This window comes from Carassius gibelio, chromosome A16 (assembly GCF_023724105.1).
Source record: "Carassius gibelio isolate Cgi1373 ecotype wild population from Czech Republic chromosome A16, carGib1.2-hapl.c, whole genome shotgun sequence".
Classification (NCBI taxonomy): Eukaryota; Metazoa; Chordata; class Actinopteri; order Cypriniformes; family Cyprinidae; genus Carassius; species Carassius gibelio.
Genome location: NC_068386.1, coordinates 29,068,698 through 29,087,049, shown reverse-complemented (window position 1 = coordinate 29,087,049; position 18,352 = coordinate 29,068,698). Strand labels below are relative to the sequence as shown.

The 18,352-nt window shown below is 38.1% G+C and overlaps 1 protein-coding gene and 1 long non-coding RNA gene across 4 annotated transcripts in view; one reads left to right on the top strand and one right to left on the bottom strand.

The window, feature by feature from the left end:
* The window catches only part of mboat1 (membrane bound O-acyltransferase domain containing 1), a 256,808-nt gene that overhangs the window by 127,745 nt on the left and 110,711 nt on the right, over positions 1–18,352 (bottom strand). The window contains exons 5-6 of the mRNA XM_052617611.1: positions 9,334–9,389; positions 9,146–9,200 (exon numbers count right to left, since the gene is read on the bottom strand). Coding sequence (XP_052473571.1) covers positions 9,146–9,200; positions 9,334–9,389 — 111 coding nt within the window. The remainder of the gene's footprint in view (positions 1–9,145; positions 9,201–9,333; positions 9,390–18,352) is intronic.
* On the top strand, positions 699–4,326 carry LOC128030138 (uncharacterized). 3 transcript variants are annotated; one of them, XR_008187830.1, is made up of 5 exons: positions 699–1,444; positions 1,730–1,798; positions 1,968–2,065; positions 3,140–3,257; positions 3,410–4,326. It is a non-coding gene; the product is annotated as an uncharacterized LOC128030138 (long non-coding RNA). The 3 variants fall into 3 exon arrangements; XR_008187828.1 differs by having other exon boundaries at positions 699–1,798; XR_008187829.1 differs by having other exon boundaries at positions 699–1,798; positions 1,952–2,065.

Here is an 18,352-nt window from a genome sequence, read left to right as displayed (position 1 = left end):
CGTCCTGGCAGATCACCTTACTTTACCAGTCAGTGGTTCTAAAACTATTTTGAGTACTGGACGCCCATAATATTTCAGGACACGTAATATAAATACATACACACATTTATTTGACTTACACGGACCTGTTATGAAGCTGCAATGTTATTTGATTTTTTTACATTTTTGTACGATGTCCTCTGGTGTGACACCATGTCCTTTGAACTTTTTTGGAACCTCAACAAATGTTTTATGCTTTGTTGTGCATTAATATGACACCCCTAAATTATATATATTTTTTTTTATTAAAAAGTGCATGTTAAGCTACATAATCCTAGAATATTTAGCAAATGTGTCTTGCTTGCCACTAATGACAAGTTAGCTTGTCCTCCATTGTGACACCTGTACTGTCAAACCACAGGACAAAGTTTCTTTAAAAATCATTTTAAATAATTAAATAATATTTGTTTAACTCCTTTTTTATACTTTTAAATGCAATAATTACATTCATTAAATTAAGTTCTAATCATCAAAAAAAAATAAAAAATGAATCTTTAGAATATATAAAAATTTCACTTTTTAATAAAAAAAGTTACAAAAATGAACTTTTTTCATGATATTCACATTTCTTCAAGATGCACCTTATTCACACACACTTACATACATATATGAGTGTTCGTAAAAGCAACAATACAAAATCTTCAACTATAAAAGTGCCACTTTGTCCCACTATTATGTGCAGGCCTGGCATTTTGCACTGGGCTATAGAACAACAAAATGAATTTTAAATTAGCAATATCATAATTGAATGACATTTTGAATTATGTAGTGATATAATTCTATCCACCAAACAATTGTATGTGAATGTGTGAGACTTATGGTCATGGTTATAGGGAAATAACAAGAAGAACAAAGTGCAGTAAACGGTAAAACTGTTTGCACTACAAACCAGTACGTTCATAATTAAGACAATACATTAAAAATAACATGGTAAGATACAGCAGTTTGCAACAGTAAACAGCAAAACAAGCTGTTTGTACAGCTAATATAGCTGGAATGACACCGAAAGCCAGACACATTAAATCTACAAATGGTCGCGCCCCCTCTGACGGAAAAAAAATAAGGGGCATATGTTTATTCATATGTTTATTTATGTAACGTAAGCGTGTGACTTTTAATTCGTGGCGTGCTTTCATGGGCGTGCGCGCGGACCGGATGGAGTTGCCATGGAAACGGAGCGCAACACTGCAAATATCACGAGGAAACACCGCGTTTCTCGCTGATTTCACTTTTTTCAGGTGAGTTAAGTCCATAAAATCACACAAATATTACTTATAACTGTTGTTGACACTTCTCTTACTTGTATTTGACTCGCTTCTGTTGTTTATTTACTTTATAGGAATGGTTTAATGTCTTCGAAAAAGTCCGTTAGCATTTCTACCGTTTTCAGACGACGTATCGTCAGGTATGATAACTCTATTGTGCTCTTATTTATGAAAGTTTGGGCTTTTAATCAAATCTTCATCTGTAGATGATAGCTTTTGACTGTTTTGTTGGTAATCTTTCAATGGCTGATTGGAAATTGCTGAATTTATTTAACCTTAACATTTACACTTTACTGTTTATCGATGACGTCACGTTATCAAGGAGCGCGAAAATTGGCAGAAAACTAAAGTTGTTTTAATCTTTTATGGTGAACATAAAACTGTTCTGCGATTTCAAGAGTGACAAAATAATCCTTCTACAACAGAAGGGAGTATCCAAGATTTCAATATTTCTGAAGGGAGCTGCTGACAGAGATGTAGGAAGCGCTGAAAAGGTTAAGTAACCTAATCTGCATTTTTTCACAACATATATCGCAATGAATCTGTTATTTATTTATTTATTTTTTTGCATTTCACCTGCTCTAGCTTGTTTCCATCTAATAAACCTGGAACTGCAGACTAAATATCGTTGGCTCTGTGTCAAATAGCTTGTTTTGTTCCTAGATTCTTCAGTGCTGATGGCCTGCTGCATCCAGCAGAGTCGCAGTGAACCTACTGTAAGACAACATCTCCAAGATGCTATTGACCACAAGACTAGTACAGTAAGTCAAACCTCAAATATACACTACACTAGTGTTCAAAAGCTTGAAGTTGATACAATTTGTAATAATTATCTTCTGCTCACCTCTGTAGTAATTATTTGATTCAAATATGTAAAAAGAGTAATATTGTGAAATATTATTACAATTTAAAATAGCTGTTTTCTATGTGAATACATTATAAACTAATTTATTCCTGTGATGTGCAGCTGTATTTTCAGCATCATTCCTCCAGTCTTCAGTGTCACATGGATCCCTCAGAAATGCTGATTTGCTGCTCAAGAAACTTATTATCAGCGTTGAAACAGTTGTGCTGCTTCATTTTTTTTGTGGAAACCGTTAATTTTCAGGATTCACATATGAATACAAAGATCAAAAGACCTGCATTTATTTGAAACAGATGATTTTGAACAAATTGAGGCATGTAACACTAACATTCAAATGTTTGGAGTCTATGTAACAACGAATTTCAGCACGTCTGTATTTTAACATTGATCATAATCAGAAATGTTTCTTGAGCAGTAAATCATCATATTAGAATGATTTCTGAAGATGTGTCACTGAAGACTGGAGTAATGATGCTGAAAATTCAGCTTTGATCAAAGGAATAAATGACATTTTAACATAATATTCACATAGAAAAGAGTTGTTTTAATTGTAATATTCACAGTGTTACTATTTTACTGTAATTCGATTCAATAAATGGAGCCGTGGTGAGCATAAGATATTTTTTATAAAGGCATAAAATATCTTACAGACCCCAAACTCTTGAATGGTTGTGTAAATTACACTTATGATGTTCCTCCCAGTTAAATTTTATTAAAAAGTATTAAACTCTGGCATATGCAGTCCATTCTGTAGAGACTGTGTCTGTTCCTCAAAAACAGACAACAAATAATATGTTTATTAAGGGATCTAGAAAAATTATTTCAGTTTAAACCTACTAGATTAAAAATATTACTCAATGTACTCCATTGATGAAATAGTAAATAGTGCACATTGCCTGAAATGATATGAACAGCAGCTATGCTAATCTTTCTCCCTTTGCCTTCCTGTTTCTGCAAATGTCCATCCCAGGGTTATTAGAAACTGCACAGCACAGGACTTGCAGGACTTCAGATGATACCAGTACTCAAAAGACCTTAGATGATGGCAACTATAGATGGACATACAAACTACCGCCACTGCAAAAAAGGTAATGTTAATTTGAAAGAGCTGTGTCACAGTATCAAGGGCTCCCTTATCAGTTCTGCTTTCGGTACTGGAGAGTAAAAGATACATTATTTTTTTGTTTGATGTTTTTATTAGTACATATACGTTATCTTGCACATTTTATCTCCCCAACAGATTCTAATTTGAAAGAAGTTTATAATGCATGTTCGCTACTTCCAATTCAGAAGACTGAATCAGCCTGTGTATCTGAATGTTTCTCATACTCACTCCTCTCTGCCGCGTCTGAATTTGGGATTTTCCTTAGCTGTCAGTTATAAACGTCAAAATTAAAAGAAATAAACATTTGAAATATATCAGTCTGTGTGTAATGAATAAATATAATATACAAGTTTCACTTTTTGAATGGAATTAGTGAAATAAATCAACTTTTTGATGATATTCTAATTATATGACCAACACCTGTATATCATTGTTCTTTTGTTGATTTTGATTGCTTCCATTGTCCTCATTTGTAAGTTGCTTTGGATAAAAGTGTCTGCTAAATGTAAATGTAATGTTAATGTGTATTTAACTATATTTATAAATATTTATCTGTATTTTCTATTTTGTAACAATGTAAATGTATTTGTTTTATATCTATACATGCAGTTGTATTCATGTATGTATATTTATTTGTCTAATTTTTATATTTTAATAAAGAAGTTTAGACTACATGAGTGTTTTCTTTATTCTGGATGAATTACATATTCTTTTGTGTCTAGAAAGGGTAAATATGGGCCATATCTAACCCAGAAGTCAGCCACAACTGGGACGGATCTGGGCCACATCTCAGAAATGGCGTGGTTGACATCTGGGCCAGGTGTCGCCCATGCCATTTGTGAGATGCGGCATGGATCTGGTACAGTTGTGGCCGACTTCTGTCAGACAAAACTGGGCCAGAACTGGCCCAGATGTCACCCACACCATTTATGAGATGTGGCCCAGATCTGGTTCAGTTGTGGCTGACATATGTCAGCCAGACTCAGGTTGAGTCATCGCCGTCATTCCGCGCGGTATGTGGGCCAGAAGAATATGGGAGATGTGGGCCAGAACTGGGCCACATGTCATTTGCTATCTGGGATGGCTTCTCCTACAACTGTTATTTGCACCTCTTGCCACATGTACAGTTTATCTATCTCTGTCGCTGATGAGGGATTCACATGTGATAAATGCAGGGATATAGTTAGGCTGACAGAGAAGATTTCAGAATTAGAGTCACGCATCCAAACTTTAATTGAGGACAGTAAGAATGTTAGGGCTCTAGATATGGCTTTGGATGTGTCTAGCTCAGGGACTCCTGTACATTGTCCGGTTCCAGCAGAGCCCCTGCAGCAGGGCAACTGGGTGACGGTGAGGCAGCATAGTCGTGGGTCAAAACACCGCTCTTCTGTTCCGATCAAAACATTAAACAGGTTCTCCCCACTCAGTGATGCACCCACTGAGAAACCTGATGAAAGTGCTCTAGTTATTGGTGATTCTATTGTACGGAACGTGAATATAGAGACACCAGCCACCATAGTCAAATGTTTACAGGGAGCCAGAGCGCCTGACATCTTGGCAAATTTAAAAGTGCTGGCTAATGCTAAGCGTAAATACAGTAAGATTGTTATTCATGCCGGCACTAATGATGTTCGACTTCGCCAGTCGGAGATCACTAAAAATAACTTTAAAGAGGTGTGTGAACTTGCAAGCACGATGTCAGACACTGTAATATGCTCTGGTCCCCTGCCTGCTTACCGTGGTGACGAGATGCATAGCAGATTGTCATCACTCAATGGCTGGATGTCTAAGTGGTGCCCACAGAATAACATAGGTTTCATAGACAATTGGACGAGCTTTTGGGGCAGACCTGACCTGTTTAAAAGAGATGGTCTTCATCCCTCCTGGGGTGGTGCTGCTCTTCTGTCTAGAAATATGGCACATAGTCTTAGTGTTTATACTTGACTAACTGGGGCCCAGGTCAGGAAGCAGACAGACTGGCTAAACCGACCGTCTGCTAGCTGCCTCCCGTCACAGAGGTCAGTTAATTCTCAGCACATAGAGACTCTTTCACCTAGATATCACACTATAGAGACTGTGTCTGTTCCCCGAACTAGAAAATACAAAAAACGTCCAAACCAAGTTAAGGTTAACAATTTAATTGAGGTTCAACAAATAAAAAACAATTGCAATATGGATAAACAAATGATAAAGATTGGCTTATTGAATATCAGATCCATTTCTACGAAAACACTTTTTGTAAATAATATGATCATAATATAGATGTGCTCTGTTTGACAGAAACTTGGCTAAAACCTGATGATTACATTATTTTAAATGAGTCCACCCCCCAAGATTATTGTTATAAACACGAGCCGCGTCTAAAAGGCAAAGGGGGAGGAGTTGCTTCAATTTATAACAACGTTTTCAGGATTTCTCAGAGGGCAGGCTTCAAGTATAACTCGTTTGAAGTAATATTGCTTCATATAACATTATCCAGAGAAACCAATGTTAATGATAAATCCCCTGTTATGTTTGTACTGGCTACTGTATACAGGCCACCAGGGCACCATACAGACTTTATTAAAGAGTTTGGTGATTTTACATCCGAGTTAGTTCTGGCTGCAGATAAAGTCTTAATAGTTGGTGATTTTAATATCCATGTCGATAATGAAAAAGATGCATTGGGATCAGCATTTATAGACATTCTGAACTCTATTGGTGTTAGACAACATGTTTCAGGACCTACTCATTGTCGAAATCATACTCTAGATTTAATACTGTCACATGGAATTGATGTTGATAGTGTTGAAATTATTCAGCCAAGTGATGATATCTCAGATCATTATTTAGTTCTGTGTAAACTTCATATAGCCAAAATTGTAAATTCTACTTCTTGTTACAAGTATCGAAGAACCATCACTTCTACCACAAAAGACTGCTTTTTAAGTTATCTTCCTGATGTATCCGAATTCCTCAGCATATCCAAAACCTCAGAACAACTTGATGATGTAACAGAAACTATGGACTCTCTCTTTTCTAGCACTTTAAATACAGTTGCTCCTTTACGCTTAAGGAAGGTTAAGGAAAACAGTTTGACACCATGGTATAATGAGCATACTCGCACCCTAAAGAGAGCAGCCCGAAAAATGGAGCGCAGCTGGAGGAAAACAAAACTAGAGGTATTTCGTATTGCTTGGCGGGAAAGTAGCATATCCTATAGAAAAGCATTAAAAACGGCTAGATCTGATTACTTTTCTTCTCTTTTAGAAGAAAACAAACATAACCCCAGGTATTTATTCAATACAGTGGCTAAATTAACGAAAAATAAAGCCTCAACAAGTGTTGACATTTCCCAACACCACAACAGTAATGACTTTATGAACTACTTTACTTCTAAAGTCGATACTATTAGAGATAAAATTGCAACCATTCAGCCAAAACCTTCAAACTGACTGTTATTAAGCCTCTCATAAAAAAGCCACAACTTGACCCCAGAGAACTTGTTAATTATAGACCAATCTCGAATCTCCCTTTTCTGTCCAAGATACTAGAAAAGGTGGTATCCTCACAATTATATTCCTTCTTCGAGAATAATGGTATATGTGAGGATTTCCAGTCAGGATTTAGACCGTATCATAGTACTGAGACTGCTCTCCTTAGAGTTACAAATGATCTGCTCTTATCATCTGATCGTGGGTGTATCTCTCTATTAGTTTTATTGGATCTTAGTGCTGCGTTTGACACAATTGACCACAACATTCTTTTGCATAGACTTGAACACTTTGTTGGCATCAGTGGAAGTGCATTAGCATGGTTTAAATCGTACTTATATGACCGCCATCAGTTCGTAGCAGTGAATGAAGATGTATCATATCGATCACAAGTGCAGTATGGAGTACCTCAAGGCTCAGTACTAGGGCCGCTACTCTTCACGCTTTATATGTTACCCTTGGGAGATATCATCAGGAAACATGGTGTTAGCTTTCACTGTTATGCTGATGATACGCAGCTCTATATTTCCTCGCAGCCTGGTGAAACACACCAATTTGAAAAACTAATGGAATGCATAGTCGATATGAAAAATTGGATGACGAGTAATTTCTTACTGCTAAATTCAGAAAAAACAGAGGTGTTAATCATAGGGCCTAAACCTCTGCTTGTAATAACCTAGAACACTGTCTAAGACTTGATGGTTGCTCTGTCAATTCTTCGTCATCAGTTAGGAACCTAGGTGTGCTACTTGATCGCAATCTTTCCTTAGAAAGCCACGTTTCTAGCATTTGTAAAACTGCATTTTTCCATCTCAAAAATATATCTAAATTACGGCCTATGCTCTCAATGTCAAATGCAGAAATGTTAATCCATGCATTTATGACTTCAAGGTTAGACTATTGTAATGCTTTATTGGGTGGTTGTTCTGCACGCTTGGTAAACAAACTACAGCTAGTCCAAAATGCAGCAGCAAGAGTTCTTTCTAGAACCAGGAAGTATGACCATATTAGCCCGGTCCTGTCCACACTGCACTGGCTCCCTATCAAACATCGTATAGATTTTAAAATATTGCTTATTACTTATAAGGCCCTGAATGGTTTAGCACCTCAGTATTTGAATGAGCTCCTTTTACATTATACTCCTCTACGTCCGCTACGTTCTCAAAACTCAGGCAATTTGATAATACCTAGAATATCAAAATCAACTGCGGGCGGCAGATCCTTTTCCTATTTGGCGCCTAAACTCTGGAATAACCTACCTAACATTGTTCGGGAGGCAGACACACTCTTGCAGTTTAAATCTAGATTAAAGACCCATCTCTTTAACCTGGCATACACATAACATACTAATATGCTTTTAATATCCAAATCCGTTAAAGGATTTTTAGGCTGCATTAATTAGGTAAACCGGAACCGGAAACACTTCACATAACACTGTACTTTCTACATCATTAGAAGAATGGCATCTACGCTAATATTTGTCTGTTTCTCTCTTGTTCCGAGGTCACCGTGGCCACGAGATCCAGTCTGTGTCCAGATCAGAGGGTCACTGCAGTCACCCGGATCCAGTACGTATCCAGACCAGATGGTGGATCAGCAGCTAGAAAGGACCTCTACTGCCCTGAAAGACAGCGGAGACCAGGACAACTAGAGCCCCAGATACAGATCCCCTGTAAAGACCTTGTCTCAGAGGAGCACCAGGACAAGACCACAGGAAACAGATGATTCTTCTGCACAATCTGACTTTGCTGCAGCCTGGAATTGAACTACTGGTTTTCGTCTGGTCAGAGGAGAACTGACCCCCCAACTGAGCCTGGTTTCTCCCAAGGTTTTTTTCTCCATTCTGTCACCGATGGAGTTTCGGTTCCTTGCCGCTGTCGCCTCTGGCTTGCTTAGTTGGGTTCACTTCATCTACAGCGATATCGTTTACTTGATTGCAAATAAAAACAGACACTATTTCAACTGAACAGAGATGACATAACTGAATTCAATGATGAACTGCCTTTAACATCATTTTGCATTATTGAGACACTGTTTTCCAAATGAATGTTGTTCAGTGCTTTGACGCAATGTATTTTGTTTAAAGCACTATATAAATAAAGGTGATTGATTGATTGATTGATTAATAAAATTAGGATCTGAATGTGAATTTTTTTTAGTTTTAGTAAATTTTCAAAAGTATTACAAATCTGGTTTTTAATTTGTTATTATAGTGTATGGAGTTCAGATTGATGTGGAAAATAATTAATGCGTCTTAATACTTTCAATATTTTAACGGGCTAAATCTGTTCTAAAATGTACAAATATTTGATAGTGATAAATGGCAGCAGTCGTAGTAAACTATATAGACAGACTAGACTATGTTTACTGGTGAGAAATAATAGTTAAAATGTCATACTGTACAGCCAGACGTCTCTGATCATCTTTAAGTTCTTCTTGCTTTCGACACATACCTTAAAAATGCAGAAAACAAGTCAAGTTTTCTCAAATGATAAATTTAATTAATTTATAATACTTCAGTGACTGAACAATTTACAACAAATATATAAAAAATGTTATCTGTAAACAAGTAGAATGATTTCTCACCATCATGTACCTGAAAGGCAAGAGTAGTGACCTTCTGTGTTATTATCATCAAAGGGCTGAAAATAAGAGATGACAAAATAAATTAATCTACAATAGAGTTACCATTAAGTAACAAATTAACATGAATTGGTGAATTACCATGAATTCAAATGAATTTACTTTTGTTTGTTTATGGAAGTCTATACGTCTATAGTAGTTTATATTGCCTTCAACTAGTTTACTTATGTTAGTATACATGCTCAGTTTGGGGCAGAGCATGTATTAGGTCTTTGAGAAAGACTTAAATGAAAGTAACAATAACTTGCAGTTCAGTGAGTCAGATGTCTCAGTACCTCTCACAAATGCATGCAAGAGATCCACATGTGCACATCAATCTATAAATGCACATAAGAGATCAACACATATCCACAACAATCCACAAATGCACGCAGGAGTTCCACGCACATGCACAGCAATCCACAAACACATACTAGAGATCCACACAACTCTATTTACAAATGCATGCCTGTAGATCTCCTGTGTGCATTTGTGGGAGATAGTGTGACTCCATTTTCACTCTATAGATAAGTGGAACTACACCACACCATGCACTTGTCTCTCCACACCACCAAACAAACAGCCACTGCCATTAATAGCTCACTGGCAGCAATGTGTCAGGTAGGACTTGGGACACAGAAGTAAAGGTGAATTCAGAATGGTGTTTATTATAAAGAGTTCAAGTGCACAGTAAAGTTCCGTTCATCCAGTGCAGGCAGTATTGCTCATGGAACGGGGAATCATACAGGTGCAAGAATTTGGATATCAGATGTCACAGCCACAGTTATAGATTGATCACTCGTATCCACTTGGAATGATCATGGGAGAATACAGCGACCATGGAATCACATGGCATCACACGGTGATCCACAGTCCTGGGAACAGCAGAACAAGAACACAGGTTAGCGTAACACTGAGGTGAGTATACGTTACATCTGACTTTGAGGCGCTAGGAGACAACTTTGCGAGGAACGTTCCTGTTGGAGGCTAGATGGGGAAATGAGGAGTGGGTAAGTGTATTTATACTGCTCTTGATTGGTTCCGTAACACGTGGCAGGTGTGGCTGGTTAATAGTCAGATGATTGAGAGCGTTGGTGATTGGTGGGGCCCGGGCTTGCCAGATCCCTGACACTACCCCCCCTCCATCTCTGACGTCTGGGCCGTGGAGCGGGCTTTTCGGCATTCTGGTTTTGAAAGTCTTTGAGCAGCATGGGGTCGAGGATATCTTGACATGGTACCCAACATCTCTCCTCTGGTCCATAGTCCTCCCAGTCTACCAGATACTCCAGTCGCCCACCACGACGTTGGGAGTCCAGTATCTCTCATACTGTGTAGATAGGGTCAGCGTCAATGGGTGGTAACGGGGGTTCAGCGTCAGGGACTGGGTCTGTGGAGGGAACAGAGATAGGAGCATGATGGGGTTTTAACAGGGAAACGTGAAAGGTGGGGTGTATCCTATATTGAGCAGGTATACGATACGCATACGGTACGGTAAACGATACGTGACAGGGTTAACTTGACGTTCAATGGGGAAAAGTACAATGTACTTTGGGTTTTTTACATGATTGTCTTAATGGTTCAAAAGGTTCTGGATCTGATGGCAGAAAGTTCTTAGGAAGCGACTGATGTCTTGTATTTTGCACTCCGTTTGTCCGTTGGCCTGGAGATGATAACTGGAAGTGAGACTGACAGTAACATTTAGCAATGAGAAGAATGCCCTCCACACCCTGGAAATAAATTGTGGTCCTCGATCGGACACGATGTCTTTTGGGATCCCAAAGTTCCAAAACACGTGTTCGAACAATTGTTCAACAGTCTCAAAGGCTGTGGGAAGAGCTCATAAAGGGATTAGTTTGCTTGCCTTGTAAAATCTGTCAATGGCTACTGAAATACATGTCTTGTCATCAGAAACATGGAGATCCGTGACGAAATCTACCCCAATGTGAGACCAAGGGCGATGGGGAATAGGCAAGGGTACTAGCTTTCCTGTGGGTAGATGTCGTGGGACCTTGGTTATAGCACACAGCACACATCCTCGGATGAACTCCTGCACGTCCTCCTGCATTCCTGGCCACCAATATTTGCGCTGCAAAGAAGCAAGAGTTTTAGTTACACCTGGGTGGCCTGTTCCTACTGAGGAATGTACCTGGGAGATCAGAGCCTTGCGATGATCCTCGGATACAAATGTCTTTCCTGGTGGGCAAGCGGGTGGCATGGGTTGCTGTTGAGCTTGTTCTCTGAGCATTTCATCTAAGTCCCATTGAATAGGATTTACGAACAACTTGGTGGGTAAGATAGGCTTTGGGTCCTTAGGATTCTCCTCCATGACGTACAGACGTGACAGGGTATTGGCTCTGGTGTTCTTGGATCCAGGGCAATAGGCGATCTGAAAATGAAATCTAGTAAAGAAAAGAGCCCACATGGCCTGGTGAGGGTTAAGTCTCTTGGCTTCTTTCGGGTATTGCAGATTTTTGTGATCATTAGCACAAGAAATGGTTGCCAGGCCCCCTCCAGCCAGTGTCTCCATCTTTCTAGCACCAGTTTTACTGCTAGGAGTTCTCGGTTGCTGATGTCATAGTTCCTCTCTGCAGGGGACAGCTTCTTAGAAAAGAAGGCACAAGGCATTGTTTTAGTTGCGTTTTCTGAATGCTGGGAGAGAATGGTGCCGACGCCGGTTGTAGAGGCGTCCACTTCAACTATAAATCTTTTCTCAGGATTTGGGTGTTGCAACAAGGGAGCTGTGGTAAACGCCTCTTTCAGCGTCTGGAAGGCTTGCTCAGCTTCGGGGGTCCAATGGAGTACTTTGGGTTTCCCCTTTAAGAGAGAGGTAAGTGGGGCAGTAATCATACTGTACTGTTTAATAAATCTGAGGTTTTTAAAAAAAAAACTTTGTAGTTCCTTGATGGTCTTGGGAGTTGGCCATGAGGTAATGGCTCTGGTCTTCCTGTTGTCCATCTTTACCCCCTCTCTGTTAATTGTGTAGCCTAGGAACTCAATGGACTGCTGATGAAAGACACACTTTTCAGCTTTTACATACAGTGAGAAGTCTCTTGAGACGCTGGAGTACTGTGGCCACATGATACTGGTGATCTTTTTCATTCTGAGAATAAATGAGGATGTCATCAATGTATACAAGAGCAAACTGGTTAAGGTACTCATGTAGAACTTCATCCATGAAACTCTGGAAGACTGATGGAGCGTTTACTTGGCCATATGGCATCACTAGATATTCGTAGTGACCAGCAGGGGTGATGAAAGCCATTTTTCACTTATCTCCTTCTCTGATTCTGATCAGGTTGTATGCGCTTCGTAAATCCAGTTTAGTGAAGATACGGGCATCCCTGAGCTGTTCGAGGGAAGATGGGATTAGTGGAGGAGGATAGCTGAACTTTACCATTATTTTATTCAAGGCTCTGTAGTCGATGCATGGTCTCAGCCCTCCATCCTTTTTCGGAACAAAGAAGAAACTAGCTGCTGCTGGAGAAGTGGATGGTCGGATTCACCCTTGTCTTAGGGCTTCCTCCTTTATTGCCTCTTGCTCAGGGATGGAGAGTGAGTAAATTCACCCCTTTGGAATGCTCTCTCCTAGTGTTGTCACAGTACCAAAATTTCAGTATTCGGTACCGATACCAGTGAAGATCTACGGTTCTCTGTACCAATTTCAGTACAAAAGCAAAACACAAAAATATTCTAATTAAAAAAAGAAAAAAACACTTTTTATCACTAAAAATAAAACCAATGCCATTCTTTATACTTATTTACAATTATTTTAAAAGTTTTTCTTTTTTTTGATAAATTTGTCTTAAAAGTAAAAAATATTTTTGATAAATAAAGGGGATTTTCTATTAAAATTTAAACATGGAAGAAATATTGTGTGATTTATTTCTCTAAAGTAGTAGAGTAGTAGCAGGATCACATACATTCTACTAAATAATAGTAATATTACTAGCACAATGCCTTTATGTAAAAATTTACTTTTATTTTGACGGGCTACTTTTATTTTGATGCTGGTTTTACGCAAATGAAATGGTAAAATGCTTGTGAAGTGACTCAGAACAGTTCTGGTGATGTTGTTTATGCATTTATGCTGAAATTACTGCAAGCGTCACGCGCTTCAGTCTATGTAGTAAACAAACCCGCACATCTCAGCCATTCATTCATTCACACAGAGACGCGCAGAACATGTAGGATTCATATTTCAACCAACTTTTGCGGCTTAACATTTACAGATACTGGTCCATACAGAGATTTGATTTGATTAATCTATGCTAACTTTGACAAATTCCGTGTCTGTCCATATTAAGATGTATGTTTCATTTTCATGACTGGATTTTGAGATTCCGTACACGTTTTCTGCTTCGCGGAAATCATAGCGGTGACAGGCTGATTATCAACTTTTTACGTAGGGTAACTTACGTGGGCGTTTTGACAGTTACAACCCCATTTAAGTATCTTTCCGGTCTTCCAGTCTATAAATGGCTGGTGTTGAATCAGCCATGGGTGGTCTAGTATTAGTTCTGCACGGCTATTGTTCAATATCAACAGAGAGAATTATTCCTGGTGTTCAGGTTCCACACTGAGAATGATTGGATTGAGAGGTTAAAAACCCTTTATTTATAACTTCTCCTGCGACTGCGTAGATGGAGTAGGGAGTAGGAGTTTGTGTCCTTTGGAGACGGTGGGTCTTGACGAACTTCCCTGAAACAAAATATCCAGCTTATCCGGAATCAACAATGGTGGTAGACTCGACATCGAGGCCTCTAAACTTCAAATTCACAGAGATGGTTAGTGGGGTCAAAACAGAAGATTGAGGAAGGACCAAACTCACCACTAACCATGGAGGAAGAGATGGACAGGTACGTATGAAATGGTTCCCTCCCCCGCAGTACAGACATAACCTCAGTTCTCTGCAACAATTTCGTTCTTCTGGAGATAGTCGTTGGGAATCAACTTGCATTTTTTTCGGGCGGTGGCTCAGGAGGTTTTTCAGGCATGCTTGGGCGAGGAGAATTATTAACTTGGTTTGTTTCTCGATAGCAGGACTGTGATGGTAGGCGAACACGTAGAGCTTGCTTAATGAATTTTTCCAATTCCAGATTGTCATCATATATGGAGAGTTGGAGTTGGAGTCGGAGTGCGGGATTTAGTCCTCGTCGGTATACAGTTACTAGGGCCTTTTCATTCCATCCACTTGCTGCAGCCAATGTGCGAAACTCAAAGGGGAAGGGAATATTCTGAGACAGTCCTTTTGCGCTGTCGTAGATTTAACAGCTGATCACTGACCGAGGAATCTCCCACCGGACGTCCAAACACCTCCTTGAAATGGCCAATGAAATTCTGTAAGGATGAGGTGATTGTAGATTCTTGAAACCATAGCACTTCGGCCCATCTCAGTGCTGGTCCAGACAGATGCTGTATAATAAATGAGATCTTAGATCTTCCGGTAGCGTACTGGTGCACGTGCTGTTCCAGTGCGAGTGAACATTGTAGCAGAAACCCATTGCAATCTCCCTCCCTACCGGAGAAGGGCACTGTTCGGGATATCAAGCTTGCCATGTACACCAATGTGGGAGTAGGATCAGCAGAAGCCCTGTCCTCTAGTTGCGCTGAATTCATCCTTGTTGTGGTTTCGGTCAAGCCTTCTGTCAGGTAGGACTCAGGACACAGAGGTAAAAGAGAATTCAGAATGGTGTTTATTATAAAGAGTTCAAGCGCTCAGTGTATCTTCAGTGCTCGTTGCACAGTGAAGTTCTGTTCATCCAGTGCAGGCAGTATTGCTCGTGGAATGGGGAAATCGCACAGGTCCGAGAGTTTGGATATCAGATGTCACTGCAACAGTTATAGATCACTCACTTATCTTCACTTCATTCTCACAAGCTAAAGACAGTATCCACTCGAAGGGGAATGATCATGGGAGAATACAGCGACCATAGAATCACATGGCATCGCACAGTGATCCACAGTCCTGGGAACAGCAGAACAAGAACACAGGTTAGCGTAACGTTCCTGTTGGAGGCTTGACGGGGAACTGAGGTGCGGGTGAGTGTATTTACAGTGCTCTTGATTGGTTCCGTGATGCGTGGCAGGCGTGGCTGGTTAATAGTCAGGTGATTGAGAGCATTGGTGGGGCCCGGGATTGCCAGATCCCTGAAACAATGGTAGTAACGGAGAGCAGGGTGAGATATTAATGAGGGCTTGTGGCAAAAATGTCACCAAAACAGACAAAATGCCAGACAAATTCAAGCAGCCCCTGCAAAATTAAATCAAATATATTATAATCTATTATAAATGTAAATGAAAATTTAAAACAAAATGTAAAAAATGAAAAGTGTCAATTCACAGCATAACATTTAGATCTGCTCACAACAAATCACAATTCACTAGTAGCTTTCATACCACAACAAATTCTACATTTCCACGGAAAAAATAGGAACAATATACAATATAAACCCACACATATATATATATATATATATATATATATATATATATATATATATATATATATTTGACCACTATTTGACCCGAATTTGTATCCGCTTCTTTACAATCTCGTTCAACTCACATTCTTCTTTTTCACTTTCCCTTTTCCCATCAGATATATATATATATATATATATATATATATATATATATATATATATATATATATATATATATATATATATGGCATCTATTAATAATTTTAAGAAATATTATTTACACTCAATATGTTATTATTACATACTCTTTTATGATATACTACAGCACTGAGGTGCAGATACCTGCCACTATTCACAGTAAGTAGTGTTGGGTAAGTTACTCAAAAAAAGTAATCCACAACAAATTACTAAATACTTCTTTAAAATTTTTATTTGAATACATTACTGATTACTGCATTTAAAAAGTAATCAGATTACTAATTACTTTGCTTTCAAGTTACTTTTAGTTTATTTTTTTTTTCAAGTTATCAAACCTAGAAAATACACTACAAAAAGAAACTCCTATTTCTTTCATTAATTTAATAATGACTGTAGAAATACACATGTAGCCTATTATTTTTATAGCCTACACTCACAATATCTACACTTTTCTTTTTTTTTTTTTTTTGTAAAATGCGATGGCGGGCTCAAGCCATCAGTGCGAACCATCAGGTAAACTGTGCCTATATATATACACACACACACACACACACATACACAAATATATATATATATATATATGTGTGTGTGTGTGTGTGTGTGTGTGTACTGGCTTTCCAATGCTGTTGATAATAGGAGTAAGCAAATTTAAAACACGCACAAACCTGCAGATGGATGACGGATGTAGATGCATAACAAGTGTCTTTCTTTATTACTTGAGCTCCATTAAACATGATCTCAAACTTCTTGTGGCCTCTCCTTGTTCACATGTACACACAAAGCCATACCTTATGGACTGCATACAACTAGAATCCACATTACAAGCTTCTCTGCAGTGCACTCAAAAACGGTGTGCTTCACAATTACCAACACACACACTTGCATATTGAAATAAATATTTCTGAGTTCTGTATCAATCTGTGTTGTGTTTGTTTATTTTTATTTTTCCTAGGAAGATAACTGACCCTTTATTCTCCTTTGTAATAAATGTGCTTTTAAACCAAGAACAAGTTATTTATAGCTGTATTTATAAGCTGCTTACTAATGACTATTAATGTTTGGACAAGAGTTTATAAAGCATGAACTGACTATTTACTAATGAGTTCAGTTATTATAAAGTGTTACCAATGCATTTACTAATGTTAACAAATTGGACATTATTTCACAGTGTTATCACTGTAAGCATTTGTGAAAGTTCTGCTTGCATTGCAGCTTAGTCTTCATCTGTGAGCTGAACAGATTTATTGTTACATCCATGAGATTATGTAAATTTAGATAAATATCATGTCACAAGATGTCATAGGTCAGTATCAAATGAGTTTTAAATTATTATTTGAAGCACAAATAAGGATTTTTATAAATCCCTAAAACTGTCAGAAAAGGATAAGGCTTAAGAGATTTCTAGTTGAGTGGCTAAATTTATTTTTGTTTTACAATTATAATACATTAACTATGAAATTATACAAAATGTACAAAAAACTACAACCGTTATTTTTTTCCAATGTTATTTAATTATTTACTTCTAATTATGTTTTATTTACATTTAAAAAAAAATTGCCTACTTCAGTCATTCTAAGCAGCTTGAATAAAAGCCATTAATATTTATTATAGAACACTGAAACTGTATAAAATCTAACAAACAAGATAGGAAAATAAAAGTATGTACACCAGATAAATTGGACGATAAAGAAATTGCTAACAATAGTATAATAGATCATCTTTTAGGTTTTTAGGCGTTTAGATGCAGAAATTGAGAAATAAAATGTAAAATAAAATGTCATTGATTTAATTAAATATAGATTTAACTTGTTAGAGCCGAAAGTAATACATACATAAAAAAGCAGCCAAGACGAATGATTTTCTATATTTTTTTATAGATTAAAATTTAAGACAAAAGCAGTTGGTAAATGCAGTCACTTTAATATTCAAATCCAGTATCATGATCCACTTCAGATTTATTTCTCAACAGTTTATGTTCACGTGGCTTTTTTTGTTTATATTCGCCAAGCTAATATGTACTTTGAAATAATCTTGTCCGTGATGTGTTCGTGCTTACGACGAAAGGCAGAATCAGTGTCCTGCAACTCGAGAGATCCATGTTATTCTGCCAGTCACACTGTCAAATAGTCTTTCACATTTACACGGGTCACAAACACCTGCATTTAGTTCTTGTTGTGTTATAATGGGTTGATTGTGTGCATATGTGGTAATATTTTAGTTTAAAAAGCTATTAAACCAGAATAAATTTGTTTGTTTTGAGCTCGTGACTCTGCACGCGCTGTAGAGCCCCTGTGCCACGCCCGGGTTTCAGCCTCCGCGGGCTCCTAAAGGCCACAGATTCCAAGCTCTCTTATCGTACATTT